This window comes from Ammodytes marinus (assembly GCF_949987685.1).
Source record: "Ammodytes marinus genome assembly, chromosome: 7".
NCBI classification, from domain to species: Eukaryota; Metazoa; Chordata; class Actinopteri; order Uranoscopiformes; family Ammodytidae; genus Ammodytes; species Ammodytes marinus.
In genome coordinates this window covers 12,753,349-12,771,733 of record NC_137211.1, presented here as the reverse complement: position 1 = coordinate 12,771,733, position 18,385 = coordinate 12,753,349, and the positions used below count along the sequence as shown (strand labels likewise).

The following is an 18,385-nucleotide window of genomic DNA, read 5'->3' as shown; positions in this document are numbered from 1 at the left end:
CTCGTTTGAGATGATTCTGTCAATTGACTTCGTACCAAGTAACAGGTAATATATTGTTTTGCATGAACTTTGATTAAAAATGGGATAAGAGTTTGGGTGCAGGGTTTACTTATACAGATTATCCGTCACCGCCCGAAAGTGTTTCTTTAGACTCATCCATGTGAGGGACAAAATTCTGATCCTGCAAGATCATATTTCTATCTGGAGAAGATATGTGTCCAAATATCTTAATACATTTTGTGTTTATCCTTAGTTTACAAGTCAGTTAAGGCTCGTCGCTGCTCAATCACTTTGCGTAATCACTATATCGTCTTATGTTGCCATTAACAGGACCCCAGGATGCCCAATTAGTCATAATCAAGCACTTTGCAACATAAAATCTGCACTCGTCCATCCGCTGCCGAAGTCATACACTCAACTTGAAGAGCAAAGAGGAAAGCGGACAGAGCTTTTTGAGTTGCTTGATGACACCAGTGTAACTCAAAACGAAAGGAAATCCTGCAAGTAGAGATGGTTGATTGACTTGAATATTTAAGCATTTTCAGAATCATCATTTATTTATGAAACACGTTACCAGTACGTAATTCAACACCACAATACAGTTCACATACTGCACGCAAGTAGAAATTACAGGCTTCGTACAAGGCGTGTGATCAGATGCAATGCTACACTAACAAAGACAAAAAAAATCAAAATAAACGTTTGTGCATTTATGTGTAATACTCACTGACTTTAATGGTTTACAATCATTCCAGTTGCATGACAGAATCCTTCGCTGACAAAGGAAAACATACAGGTCTTGGGATTTTCCAGTTTACAGTTCCGTCATACTAGATAATATGAATTAAATAAAAGGCATTGCACTATACAGATTAACAACATAGCAGCCTTTGTTTTATTCCAGGCTTAAGAGAACATATCCCACACAGAGGAGCATAGCTTTTGAAATTCGGAAGGAATATTAAAAATAGAAGAAAAAAAAATCAATCTCTCACTCGAAAGTCCTCTTATGAGATTTTTTGTTTAAGAAGCATCAAGTTCAACGTGTCTTCATGCCACAATTCCATTTGTCCGTGTGGCAGATATCTTTCTCCTCTGTTTTGATCAGCCCGTTGCAAGTCTTAAGAGAAGTCATCAGTTCATTTTGAGATTTGTCTTTAAAAAAAAGATAACACGCAATACTTGTCTTTGAAATACAGATATCATTTTAAATATTATATATTTATATATATACATTCATATAAAACAAATGTGACGTGAATTTTCATTATTTTCACAGTTTTAGAGCATTACCTCTAAATTGAAAACAGGGGGCATGGTGGCATGTTCGATGGAAGATGATGGCACTTAAATAAAAAAAAAAGAAAAACACTCAAAATGTTCTTCAGCCACGATTTCCGATGCAAGAGGTAAATATATGGCATGATATTTGGAAGGTATGAGTTGCAGTTTCAAGGAGGTCGCTGATCTTATCAAGTGGTGTGCATGTGATTGTTCTTGGATTTACTGACAAATTTCTTCTCCTTGACTCGCCGGTTTTGGAACCAGATGGTGACTTGACGCTCTGAGAGGTTGGTGCCTGCCGAGATGCGCCTCCTCTTGTCTTTGGTGATGAACTTGCTGGCTGCATATTCTTTCTCCAGCTCCTTCAGCTGGATCTTGGTATAAGGGACACGTTTTTTACGCCCCCGACGATAGCTGCTGACCTCAGGCTGCAATGGGACAACATCTGTAAGAGAAGCAGAAAAACGCCAGAAAACTATTAGACTATGCGCAAAAAAACCCCCGCAATGTGTCAATTCACGATATAAGTAGCACTGCAGTTGAACACAACCAGACTCATCTATTTCGGAAGCAAACGGGGCAATGTTTTTTTAATGTAATTACTTACTTCACCAGAGAGAAAATAATTTTATTCTCAAGGTCGAACCCGCGCTCTGTCTCCGATTGTGTGTGTGTGTGTGTGTGTGTGTGTGTGTGTGTGTGTGTGTGTGTGTGTGTGTGTGTGTGTGTGTGTGTGTGTGTGTGTGCATAAAATATTTTGTGGGAGTCAGGATCTCAGGTGAACTGCACCTGACGTATAGGATTGCAATGAGCATCCACTAATCTGTAACTGTACTCCACTTGCGCAACACATTGATAGGCCACCCTTTATTTTTGTAAATTAACTATCACTATCAAATTGTTTCCAGTAACCAATTATCATTGTTTTGCCAAAACTTAGTCTTCTGATTGACTATCTAACACTGGTATATATATATATATATATATATATATATATATATATATATATATATATATATATATATTACGTCTCTCGTAGAGATGTTCATGTTTTCAAACTACGGGGTGGAATAAAATAGAAACCACAAACTGGCAAGTAGCAACTTAATTTAAATCAATTAAAAACTCTTGAAATGTCTTGAATCATCGTGAGAAACACGCAGGCTGTTTTTAAGTTAAAAAAAGTTCACACTCTTTACACCGTAGATTTCAAAAACAAAATTACTCAATTGTTTAACACCAATTAGTTCTTTATGTTCTTTCTAAACCTTTTCTTTTTTAAGGTCGAAACCTTTTGCCAGTGGGAAACCTGTTCAGGTAAGCAAAGTTCTAGGATTACACCCTTTCGCCAAGGCTGGAGCTGAGTACAAGACAGCCAATGAGAAACATGACAGGACTAGTATGGCAGTACCTTGAGAAATAGTGGCAAACTGTGAGACATACACCCATGTCATTTTACAATCACGGGTTGTGGATATTTTGCTACAGTTAAAGTGCTAAGATTGTGGTAGATCGTAATTTAGGCCAGAATATAAACCTTATTTAAATCCTTATTTTTGTACATTAATTATTCTCTCATAAGTAATCTGATAACTTAATTGAGTTAAATTCATCATCTTTTTAATTTTAAAGCAAAAGAGTTTCCTGTCTGTGTGACAGTTAGTTTCTGTATATCTGTGACGCAAGACAGAAAGACATGGGTGTTTTTTTTTGCATGTGTGCGCGCGCATTTGTCGGCGTGCCCGTGCTTGCGTGGCTTGCTCTTGCGTATATTCATTATAAGGGGGGCAAATGTCGCAAGGGAAGCCCAGTCGAAGTCTGGGAGCATCCCTATATGATATTAAAATAGCTACAGATTTCACAAAGATGATAAAACCGTGTGGTTAAAGACGCAGTCTAGTAAACACTCTGTAAACTGCATACTGTTCGGGCCCCAGTGTCCATTATCAGATATCACGCATGTTGCATGACAGCGGGTAAAGCAAAAGATGAACCTGACTTATTCTGTGAACTGATCAGTGGTTGAAAACCATTTGTGTTGAGGTCTGTATGCAATACAACTGTTAGGCTAATGATATCTGCAAAAGACTGTGTGGACACATCGCTGGGCGGTGAGATTTATGAGCACAATCCAACCCAAACAGACAGTGGGCTAGCTTACTGTCTAACAGGGGGCAAAGGTATGTACTGCTGTTCGTTCATATTCTACGCGACTGAACTAGATTAATCATATGATTTAAGACGAAAAAATAAATCCTGCAAACTGACAAAAGCAAATGCACTGTTTGTGAATATATATTAACCATTAAAAGGGCCATGCAACTGAAGAGCGTCCTGAAGTCACAATTCTGATCCTGTCGTTTTCACCAAACTTCAATCAAAATGCATGATGATTTGTTGAATGTCTAACATAATCTCACTTCTTCCTCGCATAGTCCATTATAATATACCCTATGTGATAAGAGTCATGGAGATTGACAGTTGTGTGTGTTCAACATATTTAGAGTTTCTCTGAACTCATTTGTAAATTGACATTTGCACTATAACACATGTACAAATCGTAGACTAAGAAATAACATCTAGGCAGAGTGAAAAAATAACTGACAACATTTACATAGCGTTCTTAATGTGGTGACACAGGAATTAAAAGACAAGAAGCAGTTGAACTAACATGTGCATTTCCAGCATGCTGGACAGCTTTAAAAAATAAATTAAATTGTTCGTACCTGGAAAAGGTGATTTCCAAAGATGAGTTGATTGAGTTTGCTCTTTGGAGCAGTACACCTGCCCATCCCAGCCATTGGAGAGAGCCCAGTGCTGGTAGCCCTCCATGGGGATCAGGGCGTCGTGCCGTGGTTCGGGATGAGCACTGATACTGGGCACCATGGACACGTCGAGATATCCAGGAACAGCCTGATATGAGCTGGCGAAACTCGGGTAGAAGGCAAACTCTTTCGACCTGGTAGACAGTTCTTCCGTGGGCAGCGCTGTGCTGGGCTCGGCATATTTTTCTGCGGGGTGGTACGAGCAAGGCTTCTGCTGCAAGTTCACGTTGTGCGAATGAGATAATCTACAGCCGTAATATGGGTTTCCAAACGGATAACCGTAGCTCAAAGACGCACTGGATGATGATTGAGGAGCGGGACACTGCCGACCGGTGTCCGGAGAGGAAATATCCGAGTAGACGGAGCCCTGGTGGGTCGCTATGCTGCCAGAATGTCGTCCCAGCGCTGGGTGCGACATCAGGTCCCTGCAGTGGGTCGCAGGGCAATTACTGCTCAGTCCCTCCATTGTTTGGCTTTTATTCTGGTTGTTTTCATTCGGGCTTTTTTCATAAACGTACATCAAGGTGTCCGCCCAGCGTGGATGCAGAACCAGCGAAGTCGTCATATCAGGGGCTGCCGATGCTTTTTAAAAGTCGACTACTCCAAGACGGACACCTCATTTCCAACTACATTTTACACCAAGCGCATGCGCACACAAGGCCCTCGTGTGTCCACTTCATTAAGACCCTGGCACGTGATACGCTAACAAGTCCTACGAGATTGGGCTTGCGAGTTGGGGGAGAGCAGCCCTTTAAAGACCCACTGCCTCACATGTCACCGTTTTTTCCTGCAGAATTCCGAGTCATATCATTGGCTTAAGTCACCTAGACCCACACCCTTAAAGGGGAGTTGATTGGGGCAAACGAAAACAACCTGTGAAATTCGGCCGACTCTGACAGAGAATATAGCTAGTATAAGCTAGAGGAAAATATATAATTCTAACAAAATCTCTGCATATTATCTTCCAACTTGTTTTCTGACGCATTGGGGAGCAACCTTGTGTTTAACTTGGTTTAGTTGGTGGAAGCAAAATGATCTGGCTAGGGTTTAGTTCTTATTAGCCTACATTTAATTTATAAACAGAAAATAACATAACCTGGAATCCTTGGTCTGCTGCCTACTGTAAATACGCATTAAGAATTACAGAGGTGCCAAAGTAATATGGATCTGTAAACCGTCTAATCTTATCAAGACTCCTTTTTTTAAAGACGCATTTCCTTTAAACCCGTACATAACTGCCACTGGGTCACCTAACATGCTCAGATGAGATCCTGACACCAAAACTAGTTGTGGCGTATCAGCAGGGCAAACAACTCGTTTCATTTCAGAGAATTCATTTTATGCCATTTCATTTTAAATATAACATACCTATTTTTTTGTTGCAAGAATAATTCAGTTATTTAATCAGTCCAATCTAAGTTTGTTATCTACAGTAGGCCTATACGTGATTTGTTTGTGTGTTTGTTCCTGCAGATTTGCTTGCGAGATGCATAACTAGGAGTTTTAGTAGCCAAAAGCCTAACAGTTGAATGTGTTGAATGCTGTCGCTGCACCGCAGTAGTAATAGCAACAGGACGAGGTGTTATTCCAGGTAATATACCGTCATTGTAAATTAACATTAGCCGACATAGTGTCTTCAATTTAAAAAATTTTCGAAAATATGTTTCTTAGTTATATAATAGGTTAGGCCCCAAAAACTATTTCAGAGATAACGTGAGTATTAAAATGTAGCCTACCACTAAAAGATTTCATGTGATGTTTTATTTTCACTAGGCTATTCATTCATACCATACAAGTGTATGCTTACGCGTCCAGTCGAAAATGAGAACAAGGGGCCGCTTTGAGCTGCTGTGTGAAGACTAAACCTTATTTAATTAGACACCATGGTAGAAATGTCCACCATTTCCCCCAGGATCCCTTCTTCCGAAACTATATTACATGCGTTCCTCTTCCCATTTCAACGACAGGCCTCTGGTTTAAGCGTTTTTCAAAATCCAAAGTCTTTTTATTCATCTTGTCACCAGGACGTAAAATCACAACAGTTGGAGAGATCCTATATTATTCCCTGCTGCGCCACACTGTTTAAAAAAATACTTCTTGACTATACTTTTGAGTTTGAAATATAGTACAATGTCCATAGGCCTGCGATGCCTATCCCATGAGTCACTCATAAAGCAGGCTACAATCTGCCCTGCGAAGGGCGTCTATTTTATTAACATTTTTGCACTGCTGAGTTGCCTTGTGAATAATCAGGCCACCGTACTTGTATACTAAGGGGTCTAACCCCCAGTCATTCCTCGGACAGGGACTATAGTTCTTTTGTCTCAAGGAAATTACAACTATGGAGGGCTCGACCAAACGGCAGCTGCACGGAAGTCCAAGGTCAAGGTAAAAAAAAAACGCAGACAAACAGGGTCGTAATCAGAGTCTAGACAGACAAGAATGAACTTCACACTAGAGTATTGACGCAAAGTAGCTGTTATTTAGAGACCTTTGCTCTAAAATATTTGCTCTGTGTGAAGAGGGAGAGAAGTCTCAATAATCCCTTGTGTTTTTGTTTAAAGGATCAGGAATTTGACTGCTTATGCGCTGGAAGAAGCCGGCTCCTTCCAAACTAACATATTTTCCATGAAAGCTGAGAGTAAAGGAGACGACTTATATCTAGCAATTTATGAATGACAGAATGTTATTATCAGTTATGTGCATTTTGTGTTTACTCAACTTTCACATGATCTTAAACAGTTTGAAGGCTATAGTAACAGTTTCACTCCTGGGGATACACAGATGATGTAGGTTAGCGTTGGTCAAATGGGCGGCAACGTCTCAGAGATAATACTCGAAGTTGTTCAATGTAAAAAAATAAAAATAAAATAAAAAATAAATACTATGATGATTTGATAAAGTTACACTTTATTTTGCTTGAATCCATAAATCCCACGCCGAGCCTGTATACGCTTTTCTGCAAATCTGATAGAATACTTTAATAAACCTACATGTTTAGTAGCCTAAAAATGTATGTTTTAGGAGGGAACTGCACGTAATAAAGTACAATGGTACATGGAGGGAGTAGGGGAAACTGGAGAATCCATAAATAAAGCACTTTAAGTTTTGCAAGAAGTTACTTAGTGACGGTGAGAGAAAATAAATGATTAACCTAATGTTAAATATTTAAGCGTCTGCCGCCTTTCCATTACAGCAAAATGAGCAATGCCCGGAGACATCAGCAGCCCACCAAATGCATGTACGCGACGATAATTTAGACAGTAACAGAACAGTTCCTGCAAATAATGACTGCCAATGAATCCAAAAAGAGATTGAACTTCAATTTTTATTTTTCTATCCACAGTTGACAGATTGTAGGCACAGGTGGATTCTTTCATGGTTGACACCGAGATTCTTTGGATTTTTTCAAAGTTTACGCATGTTCAAGTTTCACAATACAGGTGTCATTTATATAAAAAGTTACAACCCACACTAACTATTAATGTGCTATTTTGAAATAATTAACACTGTTTATTATTTAAGACAGTCAAATGATATGAAAGTTGATATTGAACCATAATTCACTGTATATGCGGCAGAACTGTTATTGGTTACGTTGAATATTGCCTCGACTGCCTAAACATCTGTAAATCCTTACTTGGTTTACAAAACGCAATCCAAAATAGAAGTAATTAGTTGTGTTTAGATTGTATTTAGTCGTCATAGTCTGTATTACAATTATCTAACAATGTTAGTCGCCATAGTTTGTATTACAATTAACCAACAATGTTACCATGAGCGAAAGGAAAAACTGTGGATCAATAGCCGTTTGGCTGTCTGTAGCCTATTAACCAAATTGAATTCCAAATCAAATTAAATAGGTAAAATGCTACAACCGTAATCACATGGCGTCACTGAACCAAATAATTTATCAACACAGACTTAAAATTTTTACATAAATATCAAATAAATGCTGCTGTCAGTCTTAATGAATGTCTTTTTTTCCTGTAGTATAGGGGGCGGCTATAGGCCATCTAACTAACATTTAATGGAACTACAACTATTTTTCACAGATGTTCTCCATGTTTATCTTCTTTAAAAAAAAAATTAGCCTACTTATTTTCCTTAAAAAGTAGATAAGTATTTCTTTTCCCCAGTGGTTTCACTTATTTCTGTTACCAGCAACGACTATCAATATATTGACAACTAGTCCTGATACTTCTGTAAATATATTGACAAGCAGACATTTCCTTCCAGACAGTTCTCGTCAGACGGCGAGAGAGTCCGTCTGATGCGGAGATTTGTGGGGGAGGGGAGCGCATCCATCCCCACAAATTCTGCCTACCTGCGGCTTCCGCTCTCAGGAACTGACTGCAATTCCACATGACTGAGCCACTGGATGTTATGTAAGCAGAATAAGCACTCATATAGAGGTGCAGCATATGCTTTTTTGATCCTGCAGCAGCACTATAATGCATTACTACTACGTAAGCCCACTTATTTCAAAATAGTAAATATCAAATTCAATTAGAAGTGACAGCGACCAAAAACTCAAAAGTAAACAACTGAAATCATCACAGTTGTCAGATGTTGCCTTGATTTAGGAAAAAAAAACTGTATTGGCCACATTTCTGTAGTAGCCTACAGTCCCGCCATCGAAATGACTGATACTCCGTGCCTCTTTCATTTCCATAACAACATGTTAAGTGCCAATACAATGCAAATACATATGAACACTATTACTTCTCAAACATTATCTCACCGGTTTGAGGGTGATGCAAATCCCTTGGCTTAAAAAATGTCTGAAGAGGCGATGTAGCGACCCAAGAATGTGTTGACAGCTTGCAGGTAGAGTCTGCGCCATGCATGCTGAAATCAGGTTGCGTTTATGTTTACGAGTTTCCAGCCAGCTTCAGACTTAGCTTTGAGATCAAACCATTTGTATAATCAAAGCAAGCCAAGTGGATGTTTTACTGAACAGTGGACTATCAACTAAAATAACCAAGTGGATGTAACAGGCCAACAGTTCCATTGCAAAGGCTACAGTGAGGACTCGAAGATTTTAGTAAATTAACACGTCCAAATGAATGGAATACACTCTCAAACCATTAAGTGTCTTAACTAATTAAATGTATCAAAATGTGACAAGTGCATATAGGCCTACATATCTCTCAATGTAAATCAAGACTGATGTTCGTTCGGAAGTTGCGCATATGACGAGCTCCTGGCGCGTTACATATAGTATATTTGTATCTTATACATTAAGGCTTGCAAAGCATCATTTCCCTCTGCTAGATAGTGAGTGTTCGCTTCCTTTCAGTAATTTATATCACTTTATGTTACCAGTGTGTATATTCATTGAGGTGTGTGTGGGTGTGTGTGTGTGTGTGTGCGAGCGACCAAGAGTGTGTGTGCCTGCAAGAAAGTGGGCAAGAGAGTAGAGCAGTCCACTGTCATGAAAACATTCCTAAAAGACTAAAACAGCAACTCAATCTGGGGTTTTCCCGTTCAGGCTGGCTTTATTTACGATAAAAAAAATTCAAAATCCTAAAAGCCAGACCACGTCACTTCTATGCCAACATTTAGGGCAAATTAAGGCATGCGATGTTGTCAAGAAAATGCTAAGCAGTGGTCTAAAATATACATAAGGTCAGAGCAAGTGCGTGATAAACAAAATGAAATAGCGTAGAGTATAATAGTATATAGTATGATACAATGAGAGGGACATTTAAACATAACTGTTAACATGCGAGAATAGATGGTGCGAGATAAAATAAGAAACAAAATACTCCAAGATTCCAAAACTCCTTTGGATCTTGCATACGCAAAGGCACATTTTGATATGCAGGCTCGCCACTAGCATGCCACATTGGGGGCTCCTTTCGAATATAATTTTCTGAGCAGGAGCCTTTAAGTCTCCAAAAAAATAGATATCCTACAACACAGTATAACTCATGGTATCGTAGGAAGTCAAGTTTGCCAAGCAAACCAAAATTAGCTTAAGTATTCGTGAAACGACGTACAGTGAATACAGGACACACGTGTCGAGTTTTGGCCATACAGTGTGTGTGTGTGTGTGTGTGGGGGGGGGGGGGGGGGGGTCTTGTGAAACAGACTTTTCTTAATATTTTATAAGTGAAAATATGTACAATAGAGCACATCCAAGAAAGAGGCTTTCAAATCCGACTAGGGCTTCTTTGAAGCACAGTATATTTCTGTCTCTCTTGTTGCATTGTATCCTTATGATAATCACCACGAGATAAATCTATCTCCCTATTTTCCACTGACGATACACAGTATAGAGTTGTTATTAGACTGTCGTGAAAATAAGTACTAACACAAATTAGGGCTTATTTAGCCCGGTTTTAACTCTATTAACCTCATCCAGAGCAGGTATAATAGAGAAGATGGCTGTGGGTTTACCGAAAAATAAAGCAGGCCAGGCGGAGCCGCGCCCAGAGGACAGAGGGCAGGCTGGCATACCACCGCTACAGCCATGCCACACTGGCTTTACTAAATACAACACAGGGCTTACAGCCTTTCCATTAAGTGTAGGCCTATGTATCATATTGTTATTAAAATGTCAGTGATTCATTAATTGATTCTTACTGGAAGAGTATTTTACATTTGAAAGCAAGATATCGTTGCACGTCATCTATGCGACACAAAATGCATTTCACTATTTCCAGAAAGCTCGTGGATATCAGGAAGGAATACAACACCGGATCAGTGTGTTGGCGAGCATTTACCCTCAAACACTTGTCTACAAACCAAAAAAAGGCAACATAAGAAAGAGCACATAGGCTACATAAAGACATCTGGGCGTTTTTTTATCCGCTGGAATTACAATTGCTACATGGCAATAATTCACCAATATTGACGAAATGGTGTATTTATTAATCCCAATGTGGACAAAGATGGAAAAACGCCACTCGATGAGATAATACGCATACGCATGTGTCATTATTATAAACACAATGTTTTTAATTCAACATTCTGTCCGAATGCAGTTTATTAATAGATATTTACTTGGATTATTTTACCAGCACATTTTTAAGTCCTGTCTCATGCCAAAAATGTGGGCCTGGGACTGTCCTGTCCTGTCTTTTCTCTTCTTCTAATTTCTAAACAAACTGGCACTTTTAATGTGCTCAGCCATTTACTTTATCCCGGTTTACAAATAGTCACACAGGAGCAAATTATTAATTTTCCTGCTGCAGTCCAGAGAGTAAACCGGCGAGAAAGCAGACAAAATAAATCCACAGTTGGACATGTCTCGTCGGAAGTCCAAGTTCAAGTTAAGAGAGGCGGTCGCTCCATCCGTCCAGACAGCAAAACAAAAGACACACAAGTTCATCATTAATCATCTCGTGTCTTCTTCCAAAGGACAAAGCTCTTTAAACTCTCTAGAGTTGTTCCAGATCATACACAGGCTAGCCCAAATGGATCACGTATGTGTGCAGGTGCATTTTAAAATGTTTTTCTACATAGATGTGTTGTCCGTAACAGAAATATATTGTTAACTATTTCTCTCCAAAAATAGCTATGCAAATTGCAACGTTCTAAAAATGCGTATACATATTTGAAAAGGAAATTGATAAAAACGGCCCATTTAGAGAAAGTCCGGATTTTTAAAAGGTTACCTCGTTAATTCGCAAATTTAAGACAAACTGTGTTTGGTTCTGCCGCGGAAGACGACTAAATCGACTGCAAATCGCAATCTGTATCAAAATAATCTTCTTCAAGGGTATTTTAGATCTCAATGATTACGTGATAGGTCAAGATTTCCACGCCACTTCAATTCATGATGATGTGCATTACAGTTCAGTCTGTAACACTATGCAACTTCAAAATGTTCATAGCAAATGTGTCAAAATGTGGACGGAGTTCCGAGAACACGCTGTGAATGTTTGAGAGCTTAACGCGCCACTATAAGGTCTACAGATACTATTTTGTGACAATACTCCTCAATAAACACTATTTCTGAACGCAGGCCGTTGTCTGAGTATAAAAAGGGCACATTCAAGCAGTTGTTAATGTTAAGCAGTGACTATGTGCAAACCTTGGGGGAAAAGTGCATTCCATTGCAGAGCTGCAAATGCAACACTGTCCTTTGAATTCTTTACTTTACAATATGAACTAAAATATATATATTGTTTTACATTTAGTTCCCTGTAAGAACTTACAAACGTATCTATAAACGGCCATTTCCCCCTTGCATCATCTTTTAATTCTTTAAATGTGTCATTTAACTCCTTTGGATCATAGGCATCATTTAGCCTACATTTGTCATTATGAAACCAAATTTAGGATAAACTACAAAATGAGCTCGACTACATTACTTTTTGTTAAATCATTAACACTTCAACATAGATTTTATTTTGCTGTACATTTTGTAAAACATGAAGCCAACTATATTTGGTACAGGCAAATGGCTTATTTATGTAGCCCACGCTGTGAAGCCCACTTTGCTTTAAGACATCAAATAAAAATCCAGTAAATTTACAGTATAGGCTACATGACTTTAAGAACAACTTCCTCATCAAGTATGCAGTTGGCCACACTGACTGTATGAAGAGCCTAAAGTCAACATGGTTTGTTGGTTTGGAAGAACTGCGGGCTGGAAAAAGATGTCTGCACCTGCTTGTTGTTGGTTAACTCGCTGCGATGGAGGACATCGCTCAAGTGAAATGGTGCACAGGAAGCCACACTCTGAATCATATCAAAAAGGCAAAGGTAAAAGCCACTTATATAGTGTTACAAAAGTGTTTCTCGAGAGCTTGAGGAGACGAGACGCCTTCAGGACAGTTGGCTGCAGAGAAAAGCAGCTTTGAGGCGACGCCAAAACAGCCAAATTAAGGACCAAACGGACATGCATTATTGGATTTGGTAAGAGGTGAATGTTAATCGATCTAAGCAGAAGCACGTGGCTGCAATGGAGGATATTTATATATAAAAAATCGCAGTTTGAACTTTTCCTTCTAATTTCGAAAATGACGGCGAAACCACAGAACGCAAATCTGGATTCCGTCAGTTTAAATCTGACTTCAAATGGAAAAATTGACCGAAGGCAGCAGTAAAGAGCGTGTGTTCCGGTCTTTGGGAAAGTGAGATTATGAAGTTTTGAGGTGGCTGCTTTTTTCCCCCCTTCTTTTTCTTCTTTTTTTTATGGAATGCAATCCTTTACACGCCTACCTGCAATCAAACAGACGCGGTAGCCCACTTAACAACTATTGGCTCTTATCCATCAGGCAACACGTAACACGCTCGAGGTTAAATTAAATTAAAGTGTAATATGTTACATCAATGTAGTCATGTTGAAAAATTTGCCAACTGATGTCCAAAGATCAACCCATTGATGTCCAAGTACGGCAAAGAACGCATGTTTAAATCTGATGGAGTCGTTGAGGTGTGTGCTTTAAGAGCAAGAAATGCGAAATGAGTTGATGCCATTTTAATAAAAATCTATAACGCGTTGATTATAACGTTTTTAAAGAGCTGACAGACTTCTCCTGACCAAAATACATGAGCATGTGTACAAAGTCTCCACGTGTGTTTAAGTAATGACTTCCTGTATGTGGACTCAAAATATAACTAACTTCCTCTACAAGTCCAAAATCCCTCTTTTACGCGTGTATTGGGCATTTGACAATTTAACTGAGTGGTTTTCTGGCTGTGCTTAAGACTGAAGAGCGTTTGGCTCAAAACACTTTAATTGTTCAAGGGCGAACATCAACTCGTCCATATTCCATATGTCTCATTTAAAATTTCTTCCGGGTCGCTCTATTGTTCTGTGCCAGAAAAACAAAGTCAAGGACAAAGGAACCAAAGTCTGAGTTAAATGAAAGACAGATTGTAGAACCTTATGGTGGAGTTTGTTCTGTCGCCTGCTGTCTGGGCAAGTACAGTGAATCACAGTTCATCCTGCTTGGCTTGTTTTTTGCGCGCTCCTGCGCAGGGCATCAATGAACGGAGATGGATCGAAAAGCCAACGATGCCAAATGCATCCATGGTCCGAAATGAATGATTCCTTGTTTGTTAGCACCCGTGAATTGCACACATTATGATGACGAGCAAGGCGAAGTTCAAGTTCAAAGTCACTCTGTTCAGACGGAGCTGGGTGAGCTCTAGAGAGGACCCCCCTCACCTCTTTCACCTCACTCGTAAACTAAACAGTAGCCGGCCCAAATCCAACACTGAAAATATGGCCCGAGACCCCTATTCAACATGTGGGCCAAAAAAGAAACAAAACAAAGCAGAATGATCTTATTGACTTCTCCAGAGAGAATTCCGTTTATTGATTAATTGCCAAGCTTTCATTTATTTTAAGTAGACCCGTCATAGACTTTAGTAATCTAAAGAATAGTAGGCTATAGGGTTTTCTTTTGTTTTCAGAAACTGAAATTTCTAAGAATTGTTAATCCAGGACAATCCAGACATGTATTTTGTCTTGTATCGTTTACTGGCAGAAAACGTTGAAGTGATGATGTGAAACTGATTCTTAACTACATCCCTGAATTATTAATATTTCATTACTGATATAATCGGAATTTATTAACTTATTTAAAGGGAAGTAGTAAAAACAAACCTGAAAGCAGCATACACATTCAACTAATAATAATTCGATTTCTAAACTTTGTATCCAGGTCTCGACTGTTTTTTATTTTGTCTAAAGTGGTGATTTTAAAAAGCGTTTTCTCTGCGGATATTCCATAAAGACTAAAATGCAAACCAAATGTATGAAATTGCACTAACACTTTTATTAACATATTTAGAAGAGTAATAGGACGATGAAAAACCGCATTCTCTCACATTTTCTTCCCGCGTGGGATTTTTTATGGAGGAGCCAAGAAAACTCCCGAAAGTCGGTTTCTTGGCTACTGTATCTCCACAAAAGTGCAGCTGAGCTTTAGAGCTCTAATTGATTTTCTTTTTGAACGCATAATTAACGATTGAAGAGGCTGTAAAATAATCCGCATATAGGTGACATTTTAAATGCTAGACATAGTTAATGTGCGACATCACCCGACTGCTTTTTACCTGCTCAAACAAGTCCGACAATAACGCAAGACAACAAAAATCCGTTTCTAACGGAAATGAAGGCCAGGGATAAACTGGTATCAGAGGGAGAATGTCAAGGAAAAATCTAATTATTATTTGAAAACCTTTTATTTCTAGTGACATAATACAAATAAAAATAATAAAATTATATATGTTCAACATCCAACCATATATTTTAAGATACCATAATCCAGAAAGGGTGCTGGCATTATACATTAACATATGAAACGATATCAATTAGGTTTTCAAACAAAGCTATGGTTTGATCTGAATACGTTTGTTTCATTTGGGCAGTTCTAAATTGTGAACTGCACTGTAGGATCAGAAACTGCTAAATTGCATACCAAACTGTTTAATCTAATCTAATTGATTAATATATTTGTAGCAAATAAACTATCTAAGTGAAAGCAGCAGCAACATTTGATGCAATGGACATGCAGTCTCTTTTGTCCAGGGATTATTGTAAAGTGCAGCACATTTTAACATTCAGCAGTTACACATTATAAATAAAGAGTGGATAAAGAACCTTAACCTTATATTTCATAGTGAATGGTCCACAAACACTTACATCTGCTTTGACTGTTGTGGAAAGTGGAACAATGTGTTAAGGGATTTTGCTCAAGGTCATTGTAAACGCAACAAGACCATTTAGCTTGGCTGAATTTTTCCAAGAATCTGAGTAGGTTTGACCCAAGAGCTGCTAGAGATGTACAATACATTACACCCGATTAAATGTTTAGCCATCCAAACCAACCAAAAACTGCAATGAAATGATGGTACTAAAACTATTGGTTGGGTTGACTGCATGCGCTAGCTCTTAAAGTTGCAAAATTGATCGATTGGGAAGTTTTAAGCTCGAGCCAGATGTGACCCACAGTCTGCTAAATGAGCACCACTGTTTTAAATCAATTAGGAAATGCTGCAATATGATGGCGTTCTCTTCACTACAGTCCAAAGCCCAAACTCTATTCTACATGCACATGAATTTACAAGAAACTTAATTCTTAAAGTTAAGATTTTTTTTTAGAGAAATAATACACTCTTTTCTGCAGCCACAACCCAGTGGTCTTTCTGTCTTTCAAGTTTCATCTTATTTCTCATAGATGTTCCATACAAAAACATTTCTTTACATTCATGTAATTATTTCGGATTATTGTTTATCTTTAGCAGAAGCTATAGCAGTAAAAATGAATAACCAATTTATCGGTATACCTGACAAATCTGCTTATGCATCTTAAAATGTGATGTAAAATATGCTGTTATATAATGTCAGTGTACAATTAAGTCATCTCTTAAAGTGATAATTTTTCTGTTTGGCCTGTAACATTTGGTAAATTGCAGCATTTGGTGGATGAATTATTTCATTTCTACTGGTATAACAGGATGGCAACATCGAAAACATTATTACGCATTTCAGTTCATATGTTCATATTTCATTCACTTTGATATGGCTTTCATTGGAGTAAAATAGTTTTTTGCTGCAGATCAAAGGTGTGTTCTTTCTTATCCAATGCCAGAGTGACAAGAAACCACAAGACAACCTTTAAAGTCTCAAAGATGGTCTAAAAAGAGTGCTGTAAGTGCAGCTTGACCATCTAAAACACTCATTAGCACCATAATCAGTTAGAATGTATACCAGAAATGTATAGTACTGACCTTAAAGCCTCATTATATTCTCAGTGCTGCTAGCATGACAAAAACAAACAGCAAACAGAGCGATGGTGTGGTATTTCTATTGTATTGTAACATGAAGTGAATACTTGTGTTTAAATGAATTCAGTGAAAAGATAATGTTCCATCGAAAATCTGCGTTGGTTGCTAGAGCTAAAAAAAAGGTTTGATATCTTACCTGAAGATCTCCATTCTAATGAAATAAAAAATAATACAGTAAGAGCTTGTATCGCTTAAATACAGAATCCTTTTTATCAAATACTTGACTGTTAAAAAACTAAAACTTTTTTTTAAAATTAATAATATGAGAATGTTTCTGAATGTCTTCTTTTTGTGATTTTTGTTGCAGAAACATTACATCACACAGTACATCATAAGTAAAAAAGTAACTATTTTCAAAGGCAACATATAAGATCCTTATGAATTCTCATGGCCATCTTTCTCTCATAGCAATATATGCCTGCAAGTGAACACACTGAGATGACTGAGCAGAGGGTTATGGATTCTCTGGGCAAACAGAGTTTGTTTATTTATACACACCCAGTCAAACTGAGCGAGGAAAAATTTTGCTTCACAACTTGCTCTCATGCTGCGTTTGGGTATAATAACTGCAAGAGCCGAGCTTTTCCAAAACCAGATATCTACCATTTTGAAAAAGAAATTTCCACATGATTGATGGCAGTAAAGGGAAACTCCTGATGGGACATTCCTAATAAAAAAGATAGTCACATTTCAGTTCACATTGAATGCAGTTTGCCCATCTTTAAAATGTTCTAGAGTCCAGTACAAGGTCTTGAATCTTAGAACCAAACTAAAAGTCCTTAAAACGATACGCAAAAGTTATTTCCTACTAACTTTTTTCTGAACCTCCCTTATGTGATTTTAGAAGAGCAAAGTAGCTGTGTCCTGTAAATAACCTACATTACACAAAATAAATGTGATATACTGATAGTGTACAAATGCAAATCTGCAATTGTTTTGCACATACTGTATGATCAGTACACATTTCAATGTAGTTTTCTTTGAGCTATTATAGCCTACACTTAAAAAAAAAAGTTTCATCCACATCTTTGCAACCTGACTTTTTGGTGCTCAGACGTCTCTGCTTTCTAAAAGTGTCCCCTAAACTGCTTTCCTCTTATCTTGCACATGATTTACACACGTCCTGTTTTTCACCTTTATGTTGGATCAAGTGTTCTAGTGCTGAAATATTTCAATTCCCCTATTTGCTCCACTATTCTCTATTTTTATTTTATTAACTGTTTAGAATTGGCTGCTATAATGACACACATTCACCCTTCAAGATCATTCATGTTCTATTTATTTTTAATTTAATGAATTTTAATGATGGTAAATAAAAATTTGGAGAAGAGTTAACATGCAGTTTATGAAAGTTCCGTCACAAGAAAATTTACATCAAACTTTTAGGTACTTTGAGTCCAGCTGAGTCAGCTTCAATGACAACAACTTCCAAGTGGCTACAGCAGGTTTTACATGCATTTTATGGCTAGAAGGCAAATAAATCCTGACTGGGTTTTTTCTTACATCTATGCTTTTGGTTC

At 38.1% G+C, this 18,385-nt stretch overlaps 2 protein-coding genes across 3 annotated transcripts in view; both read right to left on the bottom strand.

Moving 5' to 3' along the window:
• LOC307253494 (homeobox protein Hox-C10a-like) overlaps positions 1 to 8,941 on the bottom strand; it is a 43,618-nt gene extending 34,677 nt beyond the window's left edge. For both annotated transcript variants that reach the window (XR_013844964.1, XR_013844965.1), the window contains exon 1: positions 8,854 to 8,941. The gene's annotated coding sequence lies outside the window, so the exon portion shown is untranslated. The remainder of the gene's footprint in view (positions 1 to 8,853) is intronic.
• hoxc13a (homeobox C13a) lies at positions 510 to 4,858 on the bottom strand. Its single transcript, XM_080031930.1, has 2 exons — positions 4,011 to 4,858; positions 510 to 1,729 (listed from the first exon to the last, which is right to left on the bottom strand). The coding sequence occupies exons 1-2, from the start codon at positions 4,672 to 4,674 to the stop codon at positions 1,473 to 1,475; spliced, it is 921 nt and encodes a 306-aa protein (XP_079888056.1). The 5' UTR covers positions 4,675 to 4,858; the 3' UTR covers positions 510 to 1,472.
• Positions 8,942 to 18,385: the final 9,444 nt, after the last annotated feature.

Bases quoted from the DNA above. Each gene is read 5' to 3' on its own strand.
- hoxc13a (XM_080031930.1), bottom strand. From the start codon at position 4,674: ATGACGACTTCGCTGGTTCTGCATCCACGCTGGGCGGACACCTTGATG. The intron at 1,730-4,010 runs GTACGAACAATT...CTTCTCTTACAG, and splicing joins TTGGAAATCACCTTTTCCAG to ATGTTGTCCCATTGCAGCCT.